Raw genomic sequence first — 21,629 nt, 5'->3', positions numbered from 1 at the left:
TCTCTGTGACTTAGCTGTGTTCTCTGACTCAGCTCATAAGGTATGTTGGTTGGTTGGTTGGTTGGTTGGTTTTATTTGTTTGTTTGTTTATTTGTTTATATCAGAGACCATTTGAAGCCTGAATGAAAGCTCTGGATTCTCCCTATGGAAAGTTTACACACATGCACATACGTACAAGCCCTGACATCTGATTTCAAGGACCTTGTGACAACACATTTGTAGACTCCTTAAGAAGCCTGTGAAAGCCCAGGTAAGATTGCCTCTTCTAGTTTTTCCTTATGCATTTGGAGCATCACGCACCCACATTCACGTATTAAACTAAAGGTCCATTAGGGCTACCTGGGTGGCTCAGTCGATGAAGCATCTGCCCTCAGTCAGGTCTTGATCCCAGGGTTCTGGGATCCAGCTCAGTGGTTGGGCTCTCTGCTTAGCAGGGAGTCTGCTTCTCCCTCTCCTTCTGCTCCTCCCCCGACCCCAGCTCATATTCTCTCCTGAGTGCACGCTCTCTCTCTCTATTACATGAAATTAAAAAAAAAAAAAAAACTAAACTAAAGGTCCATCAAAAGCTTCCTTTGTATCTCACCTAACATCTAGGTGAGCCCATGGGGCAGGCCTTAAAATTACTGCTTTCAGGGATGCCTGGGTGGCTCAGTGGTTGAGCATCTGCCTTTGGCTCAGGGTGTGATCCTGGGGTCCTGGGATGGAGTCCGGGAGCCCTGCTTCTCCCTCTGCCTATGTCTCTGCCTCTCTCTGTGTGTCTCTCATGAATAAATAAAATCTTTTTAAAAAAAACCTTCCTGCTTTCATAGGAAAAACATAATAAAATAGTGTTAATATTTTAAATTACTTCTTATTTTTTCCCTATTTTCCCTAGCTTTCCCCCAATGGATGAGATTTCATTTTGTGTTTGCAAAATAAAACAAAAATGAGCAAACTACTGTGCTTCTGGAGCCGTCAAGGCTTGAACTGGACAAGGCTGAGCCTCACAGTCTCCCTACCCCTATACCACTTTGGAGTTAAGCTTTAGGGAGGCAATAGGAAAGCTCCATGTAACTTGGAAGGGGAAATTGCTTGGCGTCTAGTTCCAAGACAGCGAATAACAGAATACCTTGCATTTTGTGGCATTTCATAGTTTTCAAAAACACTTTCACAAATATTATCTTACACGATAACACCTACCTTCATCCCATCAGGCAGACAGGGCAGGTATTGTTACCCTCACTTTGTTGATAAGAAACTCAGATCCAGACAGTTTTGTGAATTACCCAAGGTCTTAAATGGAAGAACAGGGATTGGAATGTAGAGTTTCAGACCCAGACTCTGCTTTTTCCTACAGTATGAAAGAAGAAAAGGAAAATGAAAACACACACACACACACACACACACACATTTATGAGGGACGGGGCTGGGGTGGGCTTTAAAAACCCTTTCAACTGAAATGCATGAAAAATTTTGTTTTCAGCCACAAAATCAGGCCATCTATTTTTTAAATGCTGAGCAAATCAATCTTTTTCCTTAAAATGCAATTGTCCTTGTATTAGTCACAGGAGTTTAATCATTTGTGAGGAATAAAATGGCCCTATCTTTGCCAAATGCCATTGTAATCACTTGGGTAAACAGTCTGGAGCCATTTATATTATTCCTTATGGGATAATGGGTTCAAAGCTGTAAAATCTGGAAATATTTTACCACAAGACTGTTGCTATAGGCATTTCCCATTTTGAACCAAAGCTGGCTCTGCCCACAGTTACATCTTACAGGTCAGGAACGTCACTTAACGAAACATACAGCAAACAAACTACTTGTGAACCTGCCCACATATGGACTCTCAGAACTGGAAGGGACCTTGAGAGATTGTCTTCATCTCCCACTCCCTTCTCTTCTGATGGAGACACAACCCCTTTCCTATCAGCTTGTCTCCAATCAAGGAATGCACTCTCCTCCTGGCTCTGGTCACCCTGCACTCCTTGCGACCCATGGGGAGTTTGACATCAGTGAAATTCACCAGGCTGATCCTGTGTTGGTCGCTGGGGGGAGCAGGAGAGCAGGGTCTTTCCTTTCGCTTCTTGGGATCACAAATGTCAGTGTCAACTATGAATGGCCACCAACAATAGAAGACCTGTACTTTTACAGACACCTGCCATGCATTGATAGCTGTTATTTTCTTTCTTTCTTTCTTTCTTTCTTTCTTTCTTTCTTTCTTTCTTTCTTTCTTTCTTTCTTTCTTTCTTTCTTTCTTTCTTTTTCTTTCTTTCTTTCTTCTTTCTTCTTTTTTCTTTCTTTCTTCTTTCTTTCTTTCTTCTTTTTTCTTTCTTTCTTTCTTTCTTTCTTTTTCTCTCTCTCTTTCTTTCCTTTATTTCTTTTTTTTTTTTTTAAGATTTTACTTATTTGTTTGAGAGAGAAAGAACACAAGCAGGGGGAGTGCTAGGCAGAGGAAAAGGAAGAAGCAGGCTTCCCAGGGAGAAGGGAGCCCGATAGTGGCCCCATCCCAGGACCCTGGGATCATGACCTGAGCTGAAGGCAGACACTTAATCAACTGAGACACCTAGGCGCCCTGCTGTTACTTTTTCTAATATTCTCCATATTCACTGATTGTGATATTTTGCCAATGAGAGAACTGAGATTCACAGAGAGGAGAGTGAATTAATGTGTGTTAACACTTACTGTAGGAGGAACACTTTACATTTTCTCCATAATTTTATTTTTTTATTTTTTGAAGGCTTTATTTTTTTATTCGAGAGAGAGAGAAAGAGAGAGAGAGAGGCAGAGACACAGGCAGAAGGAGAAGCAGGCTCCGTGCTGGGAGCCTGACGTGGGACTCGATCCTGGGACCCCAGGATCATGCCCTGGGCCGAAGGCAGGCGCTAAACCACTGAGCCACCCAAGGATCCCCCCTCTCCATCATTTTAATAAAGGTTTAGTGATGTGTCCAGAAACACATAACTGATCAATAACCAATACAGCATTTGAGATTTGCCTGACTCCAAAGCCCATGCCCTTTCCATCACATGACTACTTCCTAAACCTCAGTATCAATCTTCACTAAACCTCAAATATCATCTTCACGATTTCTTTGAAAATCCTGTACCATGCACTCTATTATTTCCTGAGAGGCAGTATGGTTTAATGGGTAGAACATAATCCTGAAGTCAATGTGCCTAAGTTCCAATCTTAGTAGCTTTGTGATGTTAGGCAACAGATGTGACCAGTACATGTTTCCTTGTACTTAAAATGGGGGGTGATAGCACCTACCTCATAGGACTGTTTTGAGGATCAAATGAATAAATATACATTAAAGCACTATAGTAAGTCCTTAATCAAAGTTCACTAGTATTATTTCAGAATTTTCTTTAAATCAGGTTTTTGCAAATATATTGAAAGGAGAGACTGCATAACACAACTGTGAAATTACAAGTTTGGTGTGATAGTTATATTTCAATAAACTTTAAAATAAATTCAAAATATTCAAATAAAAGATGTTTGTCCATGTATTGCCTAAAATCATTTTCCATACCTAAGTCCTACTTCAGGAATATGGCTCCACCGCACACTGTTTGCTATCTATAAAGAACAAGAAAGAAAGAAGAACAGGAAGGAAGACAGATGGAAGGAAGGAGAGAGAGGGAAGGAAGGAAGGAGAGGGAAGGAAGGAAGGAAGGAAGGAAGGAAGAAAGGAAGGAAGGAAGGACGGACTATATGGTAAAAGATATGTTAAATAGATTAAATATGTGCATTTCTGTGAGAACCTACCTGTCCACATCCCAGGGTATTTTAAAAACCCAGGAAAAGTAAGTCTAGAACTTCTAGGACCTGTTAAGAACTTAAAAGATTAAGAAATGCTTAATCCTAACAGATTGCAAACGTTCTACTATTGCCCAAAGTCTGAGTTGCTGTGAAATTTTACATAAGAGCTTTTACTATTTGAGTCTATTTTTCCATCTATAAACTGGATAGAACTTGGGCCTGCCCCCTTGCATCAGCGTTTCAGAATGAAATGGGATTTATACTGAGATTGTTCAGCTCCAAGTACAAATGAGGCTATGATAACTCTTGACAAAGACACGTTTTCCCCCTGACTTTCATGAAATATCTTTTCCAATATCAAACACTAAAGATAATTTTGGATAGATGGAACAGCTTATCACAGGGAAATTTTAATTGAAAATACTGCGATTCTTGAAAACATGACTTGAGAATACAGGACAAAACTGAAACAATGCTCACTATTCATAATTACTGTTCAGTATTGATACAAATCCCATGAACAGGCCAGTGTTGGTCAATGAAGACATAAAGAAATTAGGATACTATGAATCCATTAGGAATGCTTTTCCCTTTAAGTAACAAAAAACTTACCAACAATATGTTTAAGAGAATACGGGCTTTTTCTTCTCATCTAAAAAGCCTAGAGGTTGGCAGCTACTGCCTTTGGTTTGGTAGCACAATGGTATCAGGACCTAAATTTCTGTATGATTTTATTTCTGTTGGAGGCATGACGTGGGGAAACTTGACTTTTCTTGACCATGACAAGACTGTCACAGCTCACTGCATCCAATCTGTATTCAGAAAAAGAAGAGAGGAAGGGAAGTGTAAAAGCTTCTTTTTTTTTTTTTTTTTTTGTCAAGAAAAACAAAAGCCTTCTCAGAACTTTCCCCACCCCCACCCTGAACTTCCTATACTGGTCCTCAGCCAAATCTGCCATATGGGCATCCCTAGTGGCAAGTGAGGCTGGGTGGGTAAGCCCTCAGCATTTCCAACCTCTACAGTGGAGGCAGGCCAGAGGGAAGGAAAATGGGAATGTGCATCAGGGAAGCTCAAAAACAGATTTTGGTAAATTATTATGATGAATGTCTCCGCTCAGCCCAAACTACTTTTTCCTTTTAAGTAAAGGCTGCCCTTTTCAAAATGTTTGTAAATGAAGTTGACCTGGCAATACTGAATCGTGTTTTTTCTTTCAAATCCATGACTATCTTTTGCATTGTTATTATTTTGATGTTATGAACCATTCATAAAACAGCATATTCTCCTCAAATATTGGGGCTGGGTTTCTAAAAGCTCTCAGAAGAATTCTCCATTGAAAAAACTTAAGCCCTTATTCATGCAAGTTGAAATGAGGGGCCTCTGGGTGGCCCAGTCAATTAAGTGTCTGACTTAATGGTTTTGGGTTCCATGTCCCGATGTCAGGGTCATAAGATCAAGCCCCAGGTCGGGCTCTGTGCTCAATGTGGAGTCTGCTTAAGACTCTCTCTCCCTCTTCCTCTGCCCTTTGCCTCTGTGTGTTCGCTCCATTTCTCTCTCTTTCTCTCTCTCCCCCTCCCTTCTAAAATAAATAAATAAATCTTTAAAAAATATATAAGTTGAAATGAGGCCAAAGGGGGAAACCTCTAATAAATATTTATATACACCAAAATACACCTATGAAGAAAATACCAAATATAGATAATACTAATGTTTATTTATATGCTGTAAACAAGTATTAAGGTGCCATATTATGATTTCATCATATCATCACTTGCTTGCTAGAAACTGTTCGTTTTTTCAGCCCTTCCCCTGGTCGTTTATTCCTCAGCCCTGGCCCCTGTCAGACACACCAGGGATGTACAGTTTCAAGGCCACAGTTAATTTTCCTCCTTTGCTTTTCTTTCCTAAGACATCCTTGCAAGCAGCTCTAATTCTGCTCTGTCAACTGTTTCTTTTTTCTCTTTCTAATACCTAGCTCCCCCTTTTCCCAAATTATCTCCACTGGAGTTGACATAAACTTTGCACGTTCTAGCATCCAGATTCTCCCCAGACATTGAGAAGGCACGCAGAAGTAAAACTCCTTATGTTAGGATTTAATGAAATGAGAACTTCAATAAAGTGTATATCTAACATACTTAGAGATGCTCATAAAAAGAGCACTAGAGGAAGAGAAAGAAAGAGAGAGAGACAGAAGGGAAAGAAGGAAGGAAGAATGAATCACAACTAAACTGCAAGACATGACTTGCTTCCCGGGGCCTGGATAAGATCACCATGAGGTGTGGTTATTTTCCTAAGGAATAGCACATCAAAAACATTTTAAAAATCCAGAGATTTTGCTTTCCCAGCACCCGGCAGTTCCTAATGCAAGCCCTCTTTTGTGACAAAGCAGTTCTGAATTCTAATGAACAACTATTAGATAAGAGATTAATGAAGAGTCACCCCCACATCTCAGTATCAATAACCAGGGCTTCATAGTAGTCACGATCTAGTAGTCTGATCCACTGAGCTTTACCCTCTGTCTTATAGCAAACGTTTTTGTTTCCGAAGACCACTATACCTTTTCCCCAGCTGCCTCTTTTCCTTCCATGTTGTGATATCTCAGGTCCAACAGGCTGAAGAGAATTCAATCGCTAATGCTGTAAAGAAAGGAATTATTAGTGGTCAGATCATGTTGTATAGACTTGGCCTTTGAGGAGACTGGCTTGGGCATGCTGGCGGGGGTGTGTCTCTAGAAGAAGTATTGACTTGCACCATATTTAAGCCAACGAGTTGTAATTACACACATATTGTGTGTCTATCCTTGCACGGATTCTGAAGTAGGGAATAGTTCAGGGCAATGAAAAGGGCCAGGCACTGGAGCCAAAGTGGCTTAAAATCCACTCTCACCACAGCTGAATTGAGTGAATCATTTTTACTCTCTTGAGCCTTATTCTCCTTGCTACTAAAGGAGTGAACTGATTTTGCAGTTTTGCGAAGATTGCACGAGATCAATCAAGTACAAGTCAAGTATCTGGCATGTAGAAGTGTTGAGCCAGTGTTGTTATTATTAAGATACAATCCATGTTCTCAAGGAACATACTATTTATTTGAAGAGATGAGACACGTAATCAAATCTTAGGTGGGGTAGTAGGAACAGTAAGTATTACTGGAATTCAGAACTGAGCAAAATATTTGTGAAACATGTACTATCTTAAATAACTTTTCTCTGATATTATTAAATACCATATACTCATTATTAAATATTATGAGGGGGTGCAAAAAGCAGAAACATTTTAATGACATTAATTCTAAATTTACACACACATGTAATACCCATAAAATAGTAGAGTAATGCCAGTGGAACTTAAAGTCCACATGATTTTCTAAAGGAAGCAAAATTTCTTAATAGGAGTGCAGATTTTACAGTCATGATGGAATGCTATGTAGCTGTTAATAAAAACAGAGTAGATTTTTATGTCCTGACTTGGAAAGACAATGAGAATATATTGCTAACTTAAAAAAGCAAGTTGAAGAACAAAACATATAGTGTGAAGACTTATTTTGTTAAGCACGTTTTCCTTGGAGATTTAAAATGATCTCAAATCCTTTACATGTATCTGTACTTTTTTTGGCTTTATTACCATCTAATAATTTTTGAAAATGTTCTAAAGCAAAAAGAATAAATTCAGTCTTCACAATGGAGAACTCTTGGCCAAAGTTTTTTGAGGGGAGGGGAAAGAAGCTGGCTGTGGTCAAAGTAAACACCAGATGGTGCCCTTCATCGGTTTCTTTTTGAAAAACACATACTGTGGTCTGATAAGATAGCAACTGTCCAAAATGGCTAAAATAGATTCTAGAATCAGACAGTAGGTATCTTGGTTCATTTTCAAAATCAGACTGATTTTTGAAACTAATGTTTTTTTTTTCATCAAAACTAGCTTTCTAGGAGGAGTATAATGCATGCACCACTGTTTTAAACCAATTAGTGTGTGTATGTGTGTGGTTGTATGATTAAGCCTATTCATCATAAATCTAAATGCATTAGGATTAATGTACCCATGCAGAGTAGCTAAATAGTATGTAGATGTGATCTCCATTATAATTAGAAAAATTCCATAAATCCTGTATTACCCCCTAAAAAAAAAAAAAAAAAAAAAAAAAGGGAAGTGAGGAAGAAGGAAGAACAAGAGACATCAAGAGTCCCAAAGTAGTGGCACCTGGGTGGCTCAGTGGTTAAGCATCTGCCTTCAGCTCATGATCGTGGAGACCTGGGATCGAGTCCCACATCAGGCTCCCTGCATGGAGCCTGCTTCTCCCTCTGCCTGTGTCTCAGCCTCTCTCTTTGTGTCTCTTATGAATAAATAAATAAAATCTTAAAAAAAGAACCCAAAGTAGCAAAGGACACTATCTTATCAAATGAGCAATGGGCCTCAGAACCTCTGTTTCAGCTGTTATGACCTGCAGTGGATGCGGGTGTGGCAGCCCAAGCCCAGGCGTTGTCCAGAGGAGATAGGAGATCTGCTCCCCCAAACCCTGTTGACTCTTGGAAACCACAGATATCTTGCCAGTGCATTCTTTGCATGGAAGTCTTGAGCGTGAATTGTAATCTGTACAATGGAGTCTCATTTGAATGTTGGTGTCAAAGACCGAAAATACCTGCTTGATAGACTGCGAGGTGAGAGGTGATCTACATTTCACCATTTATACTCATTCATTCATTCATTCACTTATTCATTCATTCATTCAGCAAACATTTATTGACAGTTGACAGATACCTGGGTGTCTGGATAATAGTCTGGCCACTCACAAGTTGCAATACCACACACACATTCGCCAGACTCTTTAATCCTTCTTATTTGACACCGTCACAGTGGTGGTGGTGACAGTGGTGGTGACTGCGGTGACACGAGAATATTTTCTATGAACACCTACAAACAACTAAGGCATCTGCAGGTCTTCTAATCATGGAATTTAAAGTTATGGTATTAAAAGATATTATTAATTAATGATTAATTATTATGATTAAAAAATCATATTTAAAGATATTTTTAAAAGATTTTTTTAATAGTCCCATGACACAATGAAATAAAATAAGGCAAAATGAGAGTGCATTTGACTCATGTTCTAAATTGAGCCAGTCATGGAGGCAGAATACAGAGGGACTCACCCAAAAATAGCTAACATTTTAACATCACTGACTCTGCCAGGAACTTGCATGATTTCACTTAATTTTCACAACACCCCAGCAGTAGGTATCCTACCTCAGGTAGAAGGTGTGAGGGATACTGATGTTCCAAGAGATGAAGGAACTGCTCAGGGTCAAACAGCTTTTAGGTAGCCTCTTAATCAGGACTTAAATGCTCACAGCCTTCTTCATTAAAACACACAAATAGGGGCACCCGGGTGGTTCAGTGGTTGAGCATCTGCCTTCGGCTCAGGGTGAGATCCCAGGGTCCTCGGATCGAGTCCCACATGGGGCTCCCCACAGGGAGCCTGCTTCTCCCTCTGCCTGTGTCTCTGCCTTTCTCTCTGCATCTCTCATGAATAAATAAATATTTTTTTAAGAAAACGCACAAATATATTAAGTATGGAAAATATGAGAAAGAGACAAAGACCTCTTGACATCTGGAAACTGATACTTAGAGCCCAGCACTGGTGTTGCTAGGACTGCCTTGGAACTCACAGCTGAGCCAGGGTGTTCTCCTGTGGAGAACTATACAAATATAACATTGTGTGTCAACTATACTTCAATGAGAAAGAAAGAAAAGAAGAAAGAAGAAAGAAAGAAAGAAAGAAAGAAAGAAAGAAAGAAAGAAAGAAAGAAAGAAAGAAAGAAAAGAAAAAAAGAAAAGAAAAGAAAAGAAAAGAAAAAAGAAAACAGACAAGAGGCCACTCTGTGCTCTTGTCTAAGCGCAGATCAAAACAAAAACACACTCTGCTAAGCACACCCCCTCGTCCTGCACACTATGAGTGACTGCTGCTTTTTAAAAAAAAAAAACAATTAACGTGTGACCCTTGATTTATCCTTTCTACCTAATAGATAGGATTTGTTGAGATACCCAGTCATACAGAGAACAGATTGGTGGCCGCCAGAGGCAGAGGTTTGGGGATGGATGAAATAGGGAAAAGGTAAGGGTAAAAATTGTCCAGCTATAAAATAAATGAGCCCTCAGGATCCAGTGCACAACACAGTGAGTGTCATTAATAATACTATACTGTGTGTTTGGAAGTTGCTAAGAGAGTAGATCTTAAAAGTTCTCATCACAAGAAAACAAATTTGTAACGATGTATGGTGACCGATGAGAACTAAATATGTGGTGATCATTTTGCAGTACATACAAATATTGAATCCTTATGTTGTACACCTGACACTATATAACGTTGTATAGCAATTATACTTCCATTTTTTAAAAAAAGACCCAGGGGGATTCCTGGGGGGCTCAGTGGTTTAGCACCTGCCTTTGGCCCAGGGCACGATCCTGGAGTCCCACGATCGAGTCCTGCATTGGGCTCCCTGCGTGGAGCCTGCTTCTCCCTCTGCCTGTGTCTCTGCCTCTCTCTCTCTGTCTCTCATGAATAAATAAGTAAAATCTTTAAAAAAAAAAAGACCCAGTCATGGAATTATTACCATTGGGGTAATATTGGCAGCACCCCATTCAGGACAAAGCCCCATTTCCTTGAGTCTTCCCCCAATCACCTAAGACCAGCCCAAAGGCTGTACTAGGTCCCAGTGAACACCCCCTTTGAAGCACTGCACGGTCCCCGGGGTGTACAGTGTCCCCTCTGCATCGAGCATACACCCCCCATGTTCAGCCACAGACGTGTCCCTGGTGGTCTCCGGCTGGAGGTCAGGGACAGAAATGGATGTTCACACAGATTCACCTGAAGCCCTCACTGCCTCTGACCTTTGAACCCTGGACCCAGTGATCCTGCAGCAGTAAGCTACTGTTAGGGTCCTTTGGGATTGAGCCCTGGTGTTGATAATGAAGCCCTTCAGCACTGAATCTATTTTATTTTCCTGGGAATAAGATGTCTGGGATTTTTGGTCATGTCCTCAGGTCTGTGTTATTCTCCGGCGATGTCAGGCGATGTGGCCTCCTCCCTCAAGGACTTTCAAATCTACCTGGCTAAGGACACTCAGGTTGGTCTACACTATACATTTTTGGCATTTCCATTGTGAGTAGTGAGTTAAAATAAGAATAAAGCCACTCGAAACCTTACCTATGAAAGTGGGCATTTTAGGGCACCCGGGTGGCTCAGTGGTTGAGCATCTGCCTTTGGCTTGAGTCACGATCCTCAGGTCCTGGGATCGAGTCCTTCATCGGGCTCCCTGCATGGAACCTGCTTCTCCCTCTGCCTGTGTCTCTGCCTCTCTTTCTCTCTGTGTCTCTCATGAATAAATAAATAAAATCTCACACTCACACACACACACACACACACACACACACACACACACACAAATAAAGTGGGCATTTTAAAGATCTAGCATTCCTTGAGCATGTTCAGCTCCAGGCCCTGTGCTGAGCCCCCGACGGGCAGTCTCCTGTCCCCCTCACAGCAATCTCGAGAGCCAGGAATTAGGATATTCCCCAGTTTTACAGATGGCAACACAGGCCTCGAGAACTCATTTTATTCACAGCATGTAGTCTTCCTAAGGTCAAGCAGCTCATCAGTGGTAGAGCCAGGATTTACCAGCAGGCCAACCTGGAAGCCACGATGCTCAAACTTCAGGCTATACTTCACAGGATACGTTACTTTGTGTAACAAAATCTCCCCATAAAGCTCTTTTCTGTAGCACAGGTTTAGTGGTACAATGGGCCAAATCACGTCTCCCCACTCAGGCCGTACCCTGCTTTGCAAGTCTAGCTATAAAGCAAGCACCAAGCATCACTCCTTCCAGAAGTGACACTCCAAATACCTCTGAACGTCAGGTGACAGCCACAAACTCACCGCGCTCAGCATGACTTTCTTTAGGTCCCAGCTTTCTGAGCAGGTGCCAGGCCTGGTTATTACCACTCCCACTGCAAGCCCGCGTCCACGCGGCCACTCTGAGAATGCTCCCCACCGCCCAGGTTGCAAGCAAAACACCACCAGCCCCCAGGTATAAACCCCGTGCCAGTTGCCCTCTTGCACCCGCAAGCCTAAAAGAACCAGTGCGGCGTGCCAGATGGTTTTGCTCTATGTTGGAGCTCACTGTCACCGCGAGGCCACGTTGGTGGTCATGCGGTGATACTATGAGCCAACAGAGGCCTCCCCCGCTTTTGCTTTACAAAAAAAGATGGGAAAGATCGTGGCTCTGCTTCTGGGCACAGGGTAGGCCCGTTTCCGAGTGGGCTCCTGAATCAGGACACCGGGCATGTAGGGCTGCGGTCTGTCATCCACAGGAAATCACCTCCCGGGCACGGGGCATACTAACAGAAAAGGAGGAAACTGGCCAGAGAGAGAGACAGACAGACAGACAGAGACAGAGAGAAAGCAGAAAGGAAGTAACGTGGTGGGTGTAATTGCAAACTGGAAAAAGTAAAAATGACTTTGGAGCACACAAGGACCAGGTATGATTTCACCCCCAACTCACGCACCACTCTATTTTATTCTGTTCTAACTTCTTTGGGTTTCTATGTGCTTCTCATCTGCTGGGGAAGATAAGGCTGGGGCGTGCAGGTGGGAGGCCCCAGTGACAGGCCAACTCGGTCCTTCCAGGACAGTTGACAGGGAACTTGGAGGTGGCTGGTGGGCAGGCTCCCACCAGATGTGAGATGATCAAGCCGAACCTGAGAGTCGGGGACAAGACTGGAGAAGCAGGGACTGACATGGAGTCCTTGAAGTGGACTTTAGTGCAGCCCAGTGACTGGGGAGACCCAGGATGAGCTGGAGGCAGCGTTACGCATGGCAGCAGGGTCGAGGCAGAAACGCACCCAGGAAGGCTGATCAGGGGACTGGGAGAAACTGCCCAGGAATCTGGAGGAGTGAGGACACTCCCCCCCGCCAGGGACATGCACAGCAAGTGCTCAGCTACAGCTGGGGGCGCTCAGGATTCCGGGCAGGACAGGAGACAGCTGATGCTCCAACGCTGACCAACAAAGCACCAGAGCAGGGTGGGGAAGCCTCTGGATGAAACCGTTCCCTGTGAATAGGTAGTCCTGGCTTTTCCCCCATCTGCACCCCGCTCCCCACCAAAGCTCTGGGGCCAGCTGCCTAAAGAAGGACGTCCAAGCCTTCAGGCTGGGTTGTCCTTTCCACCTCTCTCCACCCACTGACCTACTCCAAGGCCAATTCCAAATGCCAGATCTTCCGTGAAGCCTTTCCTCCTCGTCTTCACTCGCGTTGATTGTACCACTGTGTCATGCCAATTCGCCTTAAATGCTGCTTAATTGACAAAATGGGATTACCGAGATGGGAGGAACAGGATAAGAACAGGAAAAATGTGAATGCCAGGTTGAAAGCATAAGATAACAAAATCACTTGACATTTAACTCTGCTCTCCTGTCTCCTAGGACTCCTACAACAGCCCCACAAGGAAGGGAGCACAGGCCATCATTATTTAAAAAAAAAAAAAAAAAAAAAAAAAAACCTGAAGCTCAATGCTGTTAAATGATTTATCCGAATCCTGTAACTGTTAACACCAAGAGTTGAACCTATTCGTTCATTCATGTGTGTATTCATTCATTCGTTTGATAAATATTTATTGGTGCCAGGTCCTGTGTCACTGTTCCCAGCACGAGATGGGGGCTGAAGAACACAGCTGTGGATCATACACAGACTTATTCTAGTGGAAGAGACAGGAAATAAGTGAGTGAATGTGTGACATGATGTTCCAAAGTCACAGTGCTGTGAAGAAACAGCACGCAGGAAGGAGACCCAGAGGAGGCAGGTTCCCCACTAGATGGAGTAGTCTGACGTCCTGGACTCTGAGCCCCCAGCTGAGTCCTCTGTTCCATCCTGCAGACTCATTGCTGACAGAAGGGGACAGTCATGAAATGTGAAGCTCTGTTCTTGTCCTGATGCAGCCCAGGGCTTGGGAGGTGTGCCTCTGAGCCCCCAGACCCATTCAGCACAAGATCCTCCACCCCCACCCCCAGGCTGAGAGTGGGCCTCCTTAAACTCCCACAGAGCCGGACTGCCTTACTTAGCTTCCAGGGCAGGCTATTAGCTTCCTGGAGGCCAGAACCACTTGCACAGTTTCTAGTAAGTGTATGCTGGCTATCAGTTGATTGGTTGATTCGGTTAAAAACAGTTGGAAGAACTGAAGACTGTGATCCCCTTAAAATCTATAGGACTTCTCCAAAATAAGCCTAGCCTCTCCACCGTTCCCTAAATGCCAGGAGCTCCCCTTCTGCACAAACCCCCTTGGGCAGCCCTAGGCCACACAAGCCCCACTAGAAACCCGGGTCAGTCCAGGCTACAGAAAGTAGTCAGCTGGGTCAGTTTGGGACATTTGTGCCAAGATGGGCCTGTGACACTGCAGGTGGGGAAGAGTGGCAGAGGGGCACAGAGAAGACGGGAGCGAAACAGAGATGGAGACAAGCCCCACAGCAGTGGAAAACCGATCGGAAGCATTACTGAGTAATAAAATGACTAGAGTAAGAGACAAAGACAAAATGAGTTCAACTCTCTCGCGTATCCATCTGATTTCCACAAACACCTCAGTCATGTGATGTGTGTGTGGTGTTTTTTTTTTATTTATTTATTTTACAGCACCATTGAACAACTTTCACTGTTACAGGTATGCAAATGTGCACACATTACTGGGGGCATTTCACATGCAATTAGTAATGAGTTATTTAAACTTTGTATCTTAAAGTTTTAGTAGTTCCCACAAATGTGACAATTAAACTTTGGCAAAATCGCCTGTGAGGACAGGAGGAAGACTTGAAGCAACAGAACTCCATCATAATACTGTAACATAACTTCAGACCTCCTGGAAGGAAGAGCTCACCTTCCAGAAATCATCGTCCTCCCTGGATTATTCCCACCAGAATTCACAACAGGTTCATCGTCTCATGGCCTGGCTTTGTACCAAGAGGAGACAGTTGATCCATCCAGCAATGTTCAAGAAAGTTCCACGTAAACAAAAAGGTCCAGAATAAAACACTTGAAAAGAGAAGCTCCTGAACATGACACATCGCATTAGCTAAACTCCAAATTCCTAACATTTAGATTACGGTGAGGATTGGGGTCCGAGGCAATTTCCATTGGAGCAGCTTAGTTTCTTGATGCAATACTTTCATTCCTACCCACGGCGACTCATGTGCAAACACACTCAGAAGCACAAACAGGTAACAACTTAGCAGGTGAACAGCAGAGCTATAGAAAAGGCATATTCATGATTCAGTCTAAATTCAAAACGTAAATCAGGTCACATTTCCTCTTTTTTTTTTTTTTTTCTAACACAGTCCTTTTCTGCAGTCTTCAATTGCAAGAGTGTAAAGATACATTTAAAAGCGAGAAATGTAAAAAAAAGAAAAAGAAAAAGAAAAAAAAAGCGAGAAATGTCTCTTGACCTCCTGGAAAAAAAACGGTACGATTTGGCAAAGGGTTAAGGTAACCACAGACAATTCCAGAATTCGTTTTAGCATCTGAACTTGTCCTTGGCACCAAGATGAGGGGCTTATCTGGAACCAAAAGAAGAAACACCATCATGTTTAAAACTGGTGGAGAATTAAATACTTGAGCCCCAGGAATCAATCCTCCTGGAATCTTTTGGTCTCATTTTTTAGTGAATTCATCAGACCGAGGACATTCGTGAGTTGAAGGGGTCACGACATGACAGTGAGAGCAAATGCTTTTCATCTCATTCGCTGTTATACTGACTCATCTGCATAATCCGATTTGTAAAGCCTTTGCTGCCCCCACAAAATTATATCATTTCTTTAAATGTCCAAAGTTCCTAAGTAGAGATGACTGTCATTTTGATGAACGGTTTGATCTCTGCTTTAAAAATATTTTTTGAAGACTGAATTGTGCAGAACTGATTCTATTAAAATGATTACCGGGCTCTGGAGGGACTTTTACCAACAATAATTCTCAACTACTCTTAGGATAAGTCAGTGGCTCAGAAATAGAGGCCAATTTGCCCTCAGAGGACTGGTGGCAATGTCTGGGGACATTTTTGGTTGTCACAACTCATGAGTGTGCATCTAAGTGAGCAGAGGCCAGGGATCCTGCCAAACATCCTACAATGCACAGGACGGCCCCACACAACAAGGAATTAATCCAGTTGAAAATGTCAATAATGCTGAGAAAGCATAACAAAGACTCTTACTGCCTACAGGGCAGCTGCCTTATTATAATCCCAAATCCACCTCAGTGATTTCTTTGATCTTGAAAGCACTCTATCCTACTGAACTTTGGAGTTCCTGATTTACCCCCACTAGGGTTTGGCCAGCTGGTGGCAAAAAGGAAAAAAAGTAACCAATACAGAGAATATTTTTAATTCTTCCTCAAACAATGTCTCCCTATTTTATTGATACTTTAGCAAAAATTAGAGGGACAATATATCTATTGTCCCAAATATCATGGGACATTTTGGCCCATGAGACATGGGCCAAATGTCATGAAAAAAAAACCCTAATCTCTATTTTCACAACCAAAGTTGATATTTGGAAGATAAAAGCAGACACAGTGCTTCCCAGAGCCTGTGCTGAAATAATGTGGAAAGGACTCTTTCTATCGAGATAGGAGGACAGAGGGCAGCAGCAAGGGCCATTCTCTATGTCCTCCAGGTTAGGGCTCAGGATGGCTGGTCCCGACCCGACACACAGAGGTTGCCCTCAACTTTTAAAAAGTTATTTTCATTCCCTTAAAAAAAGACAGAAACTCGGAGTTCGTAAAGCCACTGTTCATCAGGCCTACTGCCACCAGGCAAGGCTGACTCAAAGAGGGAAAGAAAAGTCTGCTTTTCCTTGGGAGAATTAAAATGCAAGACAACTAAAGGGAGAGCAAAACCCAAGTAAAGGGATGCATGGGTGGCTCAGCAGTTGAGCATCTACCTTGGATTCAGGGCGTGTTCCTGAGGTTCTGGGATCAGGTCCCACATCAGGCTCCCGGCAGGGAGCCTGCTTCTCCCTCTCCCTGTGTCTCTCTCTCTCTCTCTCTGTGTATGTCTCTCATGAATAAATAAGTAAAATCTTTAAAAAAATAAAATAAAAATACCATACTGCAGGCATCACAGCACCAAAGAGGACAAAAGAAACCACCTAACCCCACAGAAAAATATTGCACTTAATTAGCTTGTTGGAACACATTAAACGCACTCAAACTGTCTTCAAAAGGGATTATTTCACATTAGCTGTATGTGAATTAGTGTCCATCAAGCAACTTTTCTGAGGTCAATTTAGTTATACTGGAATTAAGTGCCTTTTCCTTTCCTAAAAAGAAACTTCAGAGACTTACAGAACATTATTTAGATGCAAACTAGCGTGTGTTTCTTTAGCCAGCTGCACAGACACTATAAACTTATTATCTTCCCCTTTTAATAAAAGCAGAACGATGTGAAATCAGATTAGACCTTCAAATTTGGAAGTGAGGGACAGATTTCTTCTTTGGTTCCAGTCAAAACACCTCAACCAACATCTGTCTAGAATTTGGTTCACTCATCACAGGGTGAGCTTCAAAGAGATTCTCCCGTTTTTGTTTTTGCTTTGTTTTTGTGAGTACATGCTGTACTTTTCGTATTAAATATAAAAATAAAAATGCTGTCTTATAGTTTACCCCTCACTTGGCCATACAGACTAGTCCAATAAACTCCTAGGACTAAAAATGGGATTTACCTAATTCATGGCAAATTTAAACACAGATTCTAAAATTTCAAGGAATGAAAAAAATTCCTATCCTACTGATCACAGCTGCTTACTTATTTCAGCCTTAGAGTGAACACAAAGACATTTTTTAAATGGTATTAGTGCTGCAAAACGTGCGTCCTTTTTCCATTAACAACCCAGCATTTCTGTTGACTATTGTTTAGATTCTAAATAGGACCCAGTGCCTGCAACCTGAGAGATGATCATTGTCAATTTTGCAACCCATCAAGGAAGACTCTAGTTCTCTATGAGGGCATCTCCCATTATTCAGACCTATTTTGAAACTGTTCTGATTAAAATTCTGCTGCCTCAACTTGTTCGATATGTGACAGGTGGTTCTCCACTACTAATCCATTAGTATGTCGATTATGGATCCAAATCAAATTATAATAAATTTATTTGAAATTGGTAACATGGGTCAGAGTGGAAAAGGAAGTAAAGGAAATTGGAAGCTCCTCAAAATGCATTAAAAGGCAGCAATTAAATTAATTCTCATTTTTCCCTACACATACACTTCTCCAACAAGTTACTGGTTGGCAACTATAATAAATACTTCAAAATATGTCTAGGGAAAGAAAAGTCAATCTAGCAGGAATGAATACTCAGGGCCATATATGCTTCTCTCTTAGGGATACCCATTTTCTCCTGGTAAATGCTACATATATTAATGTGATCATGGGAAAGAAGACCCAAGGGAAATTTGGACAAATAAACTGTTAAGCAATAAATGAGAACGATCCCAACTGGACTGGTTCTGCAATATTAGTATTGCATCATACTTTAGGAAGTGCAAATATTCCCACACTTCCAAGTGAAAAAGAAAAGTATTTTATGCATGAAACACTTGAAGCACCCTATAGCTGTAGTTCATTTCACAGCGGAAAGTAAACACTCGTTTTCTCTCCACCTCACAAAATGAAGAGGTAGTCAGAAAGCATTTTCTTCCTCTCTTCCCCCAATAAACTCCACTTCCTCTAATGTTCTGAGAATATTTTCTACTTTAATGGGTATTCATTTTACATGTATTCGAAAATGAGTCAAGGAAAAAAAAACTTCCACAGTGACGGGACTGTCCAACTTTTTCCTCTTTTATGATCTGATAATGGAATGGGGGGGGGGGAAGCTATCATGGCTTTTAGGCTTTTTCAGTGTACTGGGCTATGAGCTCACCTGAGAGTCAGCTACAAGTTCCAATCACTTTAAAACAAGAACCACTTTGAATCCTGTGTCCACCACCACGGGGTCCCAGCCCTCAATGTCCCCGACACGTATGCGAGTGCAGGTTGCTTCTTAAAATAAATGCTCAAACTAAAACAGCCAGTTTGTTGAAGAGCAGCATGAGACCCCCAGCACGACCTAAAGGGGTTCTCAGGCACAGAGGAATTAACAGACACATGCAATTAACATCCCAAACAACACAGAGCGTGCGCACCACGATTTTGATCAGTGCCTAGAGCCCACAGAGGTCTTTCCAGAAACCAGAGCGCCTCGTCTATACAGTCTGTGTATGCGGGGTCCAGATTAAAAATGCGTGCTGTTGACATAATGTGGGTCCTCCTGACTTTTGCTGGGGGCTTGTCCATGCTCACTCAGACAGCTGTCCAACGATACTTCAATAGCCACTTCTGTTGTTTCTCGCCTCCTGAGGCCATCACTTGGGTACGTGTCCAGAGGGGGACAGCCGTTGTGCTCCGCACAGCCATTGACGTGGGCCAGAGGCAGGGCCCCGGGGGGGCAGCACAGCTGCTTCTCACAGCCCTTGGAGATGCAGGGGGAGCTGCAGAGCAACAGCAAGTCCTTCTGCTCTACGGGGTCCTTCAAGTCCACTTGCTCAAACTGGATGGTCACGTTGTGGATTCCCACACTGTGGAAGATCTCTCGAATTTTCCTACTGGCGTCCTGATAGTCCCTGTCCTTCTGATACTTGATGTGCAGGGTGGCGATGATCTTTCCGCTTATAAGTTCCCAGATGTGCACTTCATGTACACTGCTAATCCCGGGCACGGCCGAGAGTTTACTCACTACAACGAGGGAGAGCGAACAATTAGCTAAGGCTACTGGAAACAAGGTACCTCTATGGGAGGGACATGGTCCCTGAAGGCATTCTCAATGATGGATTTACAACAATGGGAAGAAAAAGAGCTGTACCGATCTGGGGACATGTTTCCATACTCTTCTTTCTCCTCTCCGAGTCCCTATACCACCCATCATGAACCCATAAAGAACAATCCAAGAAAATAACTTTAACAACACCCCCCAAAATTTCCAAGGTTGTTGAGTTTACAAGGGAAGACACCCAGGGTGTGTCAGGAGTATAAAGTAGGATGCCAATTTGAAAGGAGAACTTGGCAACGAGGCCCAAAAACTTTCACCTGCGTGTCTAGTACTAGGAAGTTAACCTAAAAGGAAATACCCAAAGATTCATGTACAAAAATGGTTTGAGCAATGTTCTTTGTATTAACGAAAAAAAAAATGGAAATAAGGAAATAGCTAAATCAATTATATAAAATATGACAGCCATTAATAAGTAAGTTGCATATTTCAGGATATGAGAAAAGGCACAGAAGGTATCTTTAAGTGAAAAAGCAAATAGTTTTACTGTATATACAGCACGATTTTTTTCTTTTTTTAAAACAAGCATCAGTGTATACACACACACACACACACACACATTTTATACAGATAAAGCTTTGTCTTACTGATGGATTGATTGAAAATTAAAAGTGGTAATTTCTGGGTGACAGGATTATGAGAGATTTCCTTTTTTTAATTTAAGTCTTCTATATTTTCCATAGTTTCTCAAATGAGCATGTATTTAGAGAGATGATGTTGAATGATGATTATGAGCAAAGACCCTGTAGCCAATTAGAGTTTGAATCCCAGTTTAGACTGGTCTTGGGTACTTTACCTAACCTGCAGTGCCTCAGTCTCCTTATCTGTAAATCGGGAATAATAATGATAGTTCCCCATAGGTTTACTTTCAGGATTTAAATAAGTGAATATAAATAAAGCACCGAGAACACTACTAGCACGTAATAAGTGCCAGAGAAGTGTTGCTTCTCTATTATTATCATCTATTTTTAAATGTGTGTAAATAATATAATATATATATCTTACTTTGTTAAAAGGCAAGATAAGCCATTATATATCACAAATTGTTTTGATATGTTTATCTTGTTCCCTCAGCTGGGAAACAAGTTTCTGGAAGGTGGAGACAATGCTGCGTATCTGCTCCCGGTATCTCCTTCCCCACCTCCTACCTCCTCTCCCTGCAGCACTGGGCAGACTGCAGGAAATGAAGGCGGATTACTTTACCTCTGTACAGTAAAGCAGCCAGAGCGCTGGCCACACCTAACTGACTCTGAGACCGTAAAGTAAGCAATGCTGCCAAAGATGAGGCTCCAAAACGCAAAAAGAACATCCAGGGGGAAGGACTGTAGGAGAAGCACCAGCTGTTAGCAATGGCTGGACCAGCTGGTCCCAGTGCATGCTACTGAACATGGGGCTGGGAGGGCTACGACCTACACTGACCACCATAAATCACACCCTCCCAGGGGAAAGCCTAGCTGTGGCCACACAATGTATTAAGACCCATTCACACCTCATTTCAGGGATCTGACATGATGTAAGGTCTTCCAACTTTGAGCCTCATAGAGGGCTGGGCTCTATCTGCATGGTTCCTGGCTCACTGGTGAAGCAATGATAGAGTGTAACAGCAAATATGCAAGAAAGCTTTTTTTCTATAAAAACATAATCTCCATTTAGAACCATTAGAAATAAAGGCGCACATTCAGTTTCTTGTCAACATCTGGATAGTTCTCATTTAGAACTCTGCAAAGTCTCCAAAATATGGAGGGACAGATGCGCCTGACTAAGGTAAGAGTTTGATTTTCTGTTTGAGCAAAGCAAAGGAACAGATTTCATTACTGAACGAGGTCATGAATGATCTGAATTTAAAACACGGTCCTTTTTATGGTATTAGACATGGTGACTTGCGTGCCCATAAAAAAATCAATTAACAAGAAAGCAGGATCTAGAATACCAATCAGTGATTCATGTTTTCAGAATAAGGAGATTAAAGATCAAGTTCTTGGCAGGGTAATCTTATTG

The 21,629-nt window shown here is 42.2% G+C and overlaps 1 protein-coding gene and 1 long non-coding RNA gene across 10 annotated transcripts in view; one reads left to right on the top strand and one right to left on the bottom strand.

Moving 5' to 3' along the window:
* The window catches only part of LOC144307372 (uncharacterized), a 33,017-nt gene that overhangs the window by 9,772 nt on the left and 1,616 nt on the right, over positions 1–21,629 (top strand). Inside the window, exons 2-5 of one of the 4 annotated variants that reach the window (XR_013374262.1) lie at positions 105–250; positions 10,779–10,861; positions 12,105–12,272; positions 13,215–13,408. This is a non-coding gene — a long non-coding RNA (uncharacterized LOC144307372). The other 3 variants (XR_013374259.1, XR_013374260.1, XR_013374261.1) reach the window with 3 other exon arrangements.
* SLC30A10 (solute carrier family 30 member 10) overlaps positions 14,341–21,629 on the bottom strand; it is a 41,442-nt gene continuing 34,153 nt past the window's right edge. For all 6 annotated transcript variants that reach the window (XM_077887116.1, XM_077887120.1, XM_077887119.1 and 3 more), the window contains exon 4: positions 14,341–19,540. In XM_077887116.1, coding sequence (XP_077743242.1) covers positions 19,041–19,540 — 500 coding nt within the window. In that variant the 3' untranslated portion in view covers positions 14,341–19,040. The remainder of the gene's footprint in view (positions 19,541–21,629) is intronic.

Source organism: Canis aureus, chromosome 38 (genome assembly GCF_053574225.1).
Source record: "Canis aureus isolate CA01 chromosome 38, VMU_Caureus_v.1.0, whole genome shotgun sequence".
Taxonomy (NCBI): Eukaryota; Metazoa; Chordata; class Mammalia; order Carnivora; family Canidae; genus Canis; species Canis aureus.
This window is presented reverse-complemented; position numbering and strand designations above follow the sequence as displayed.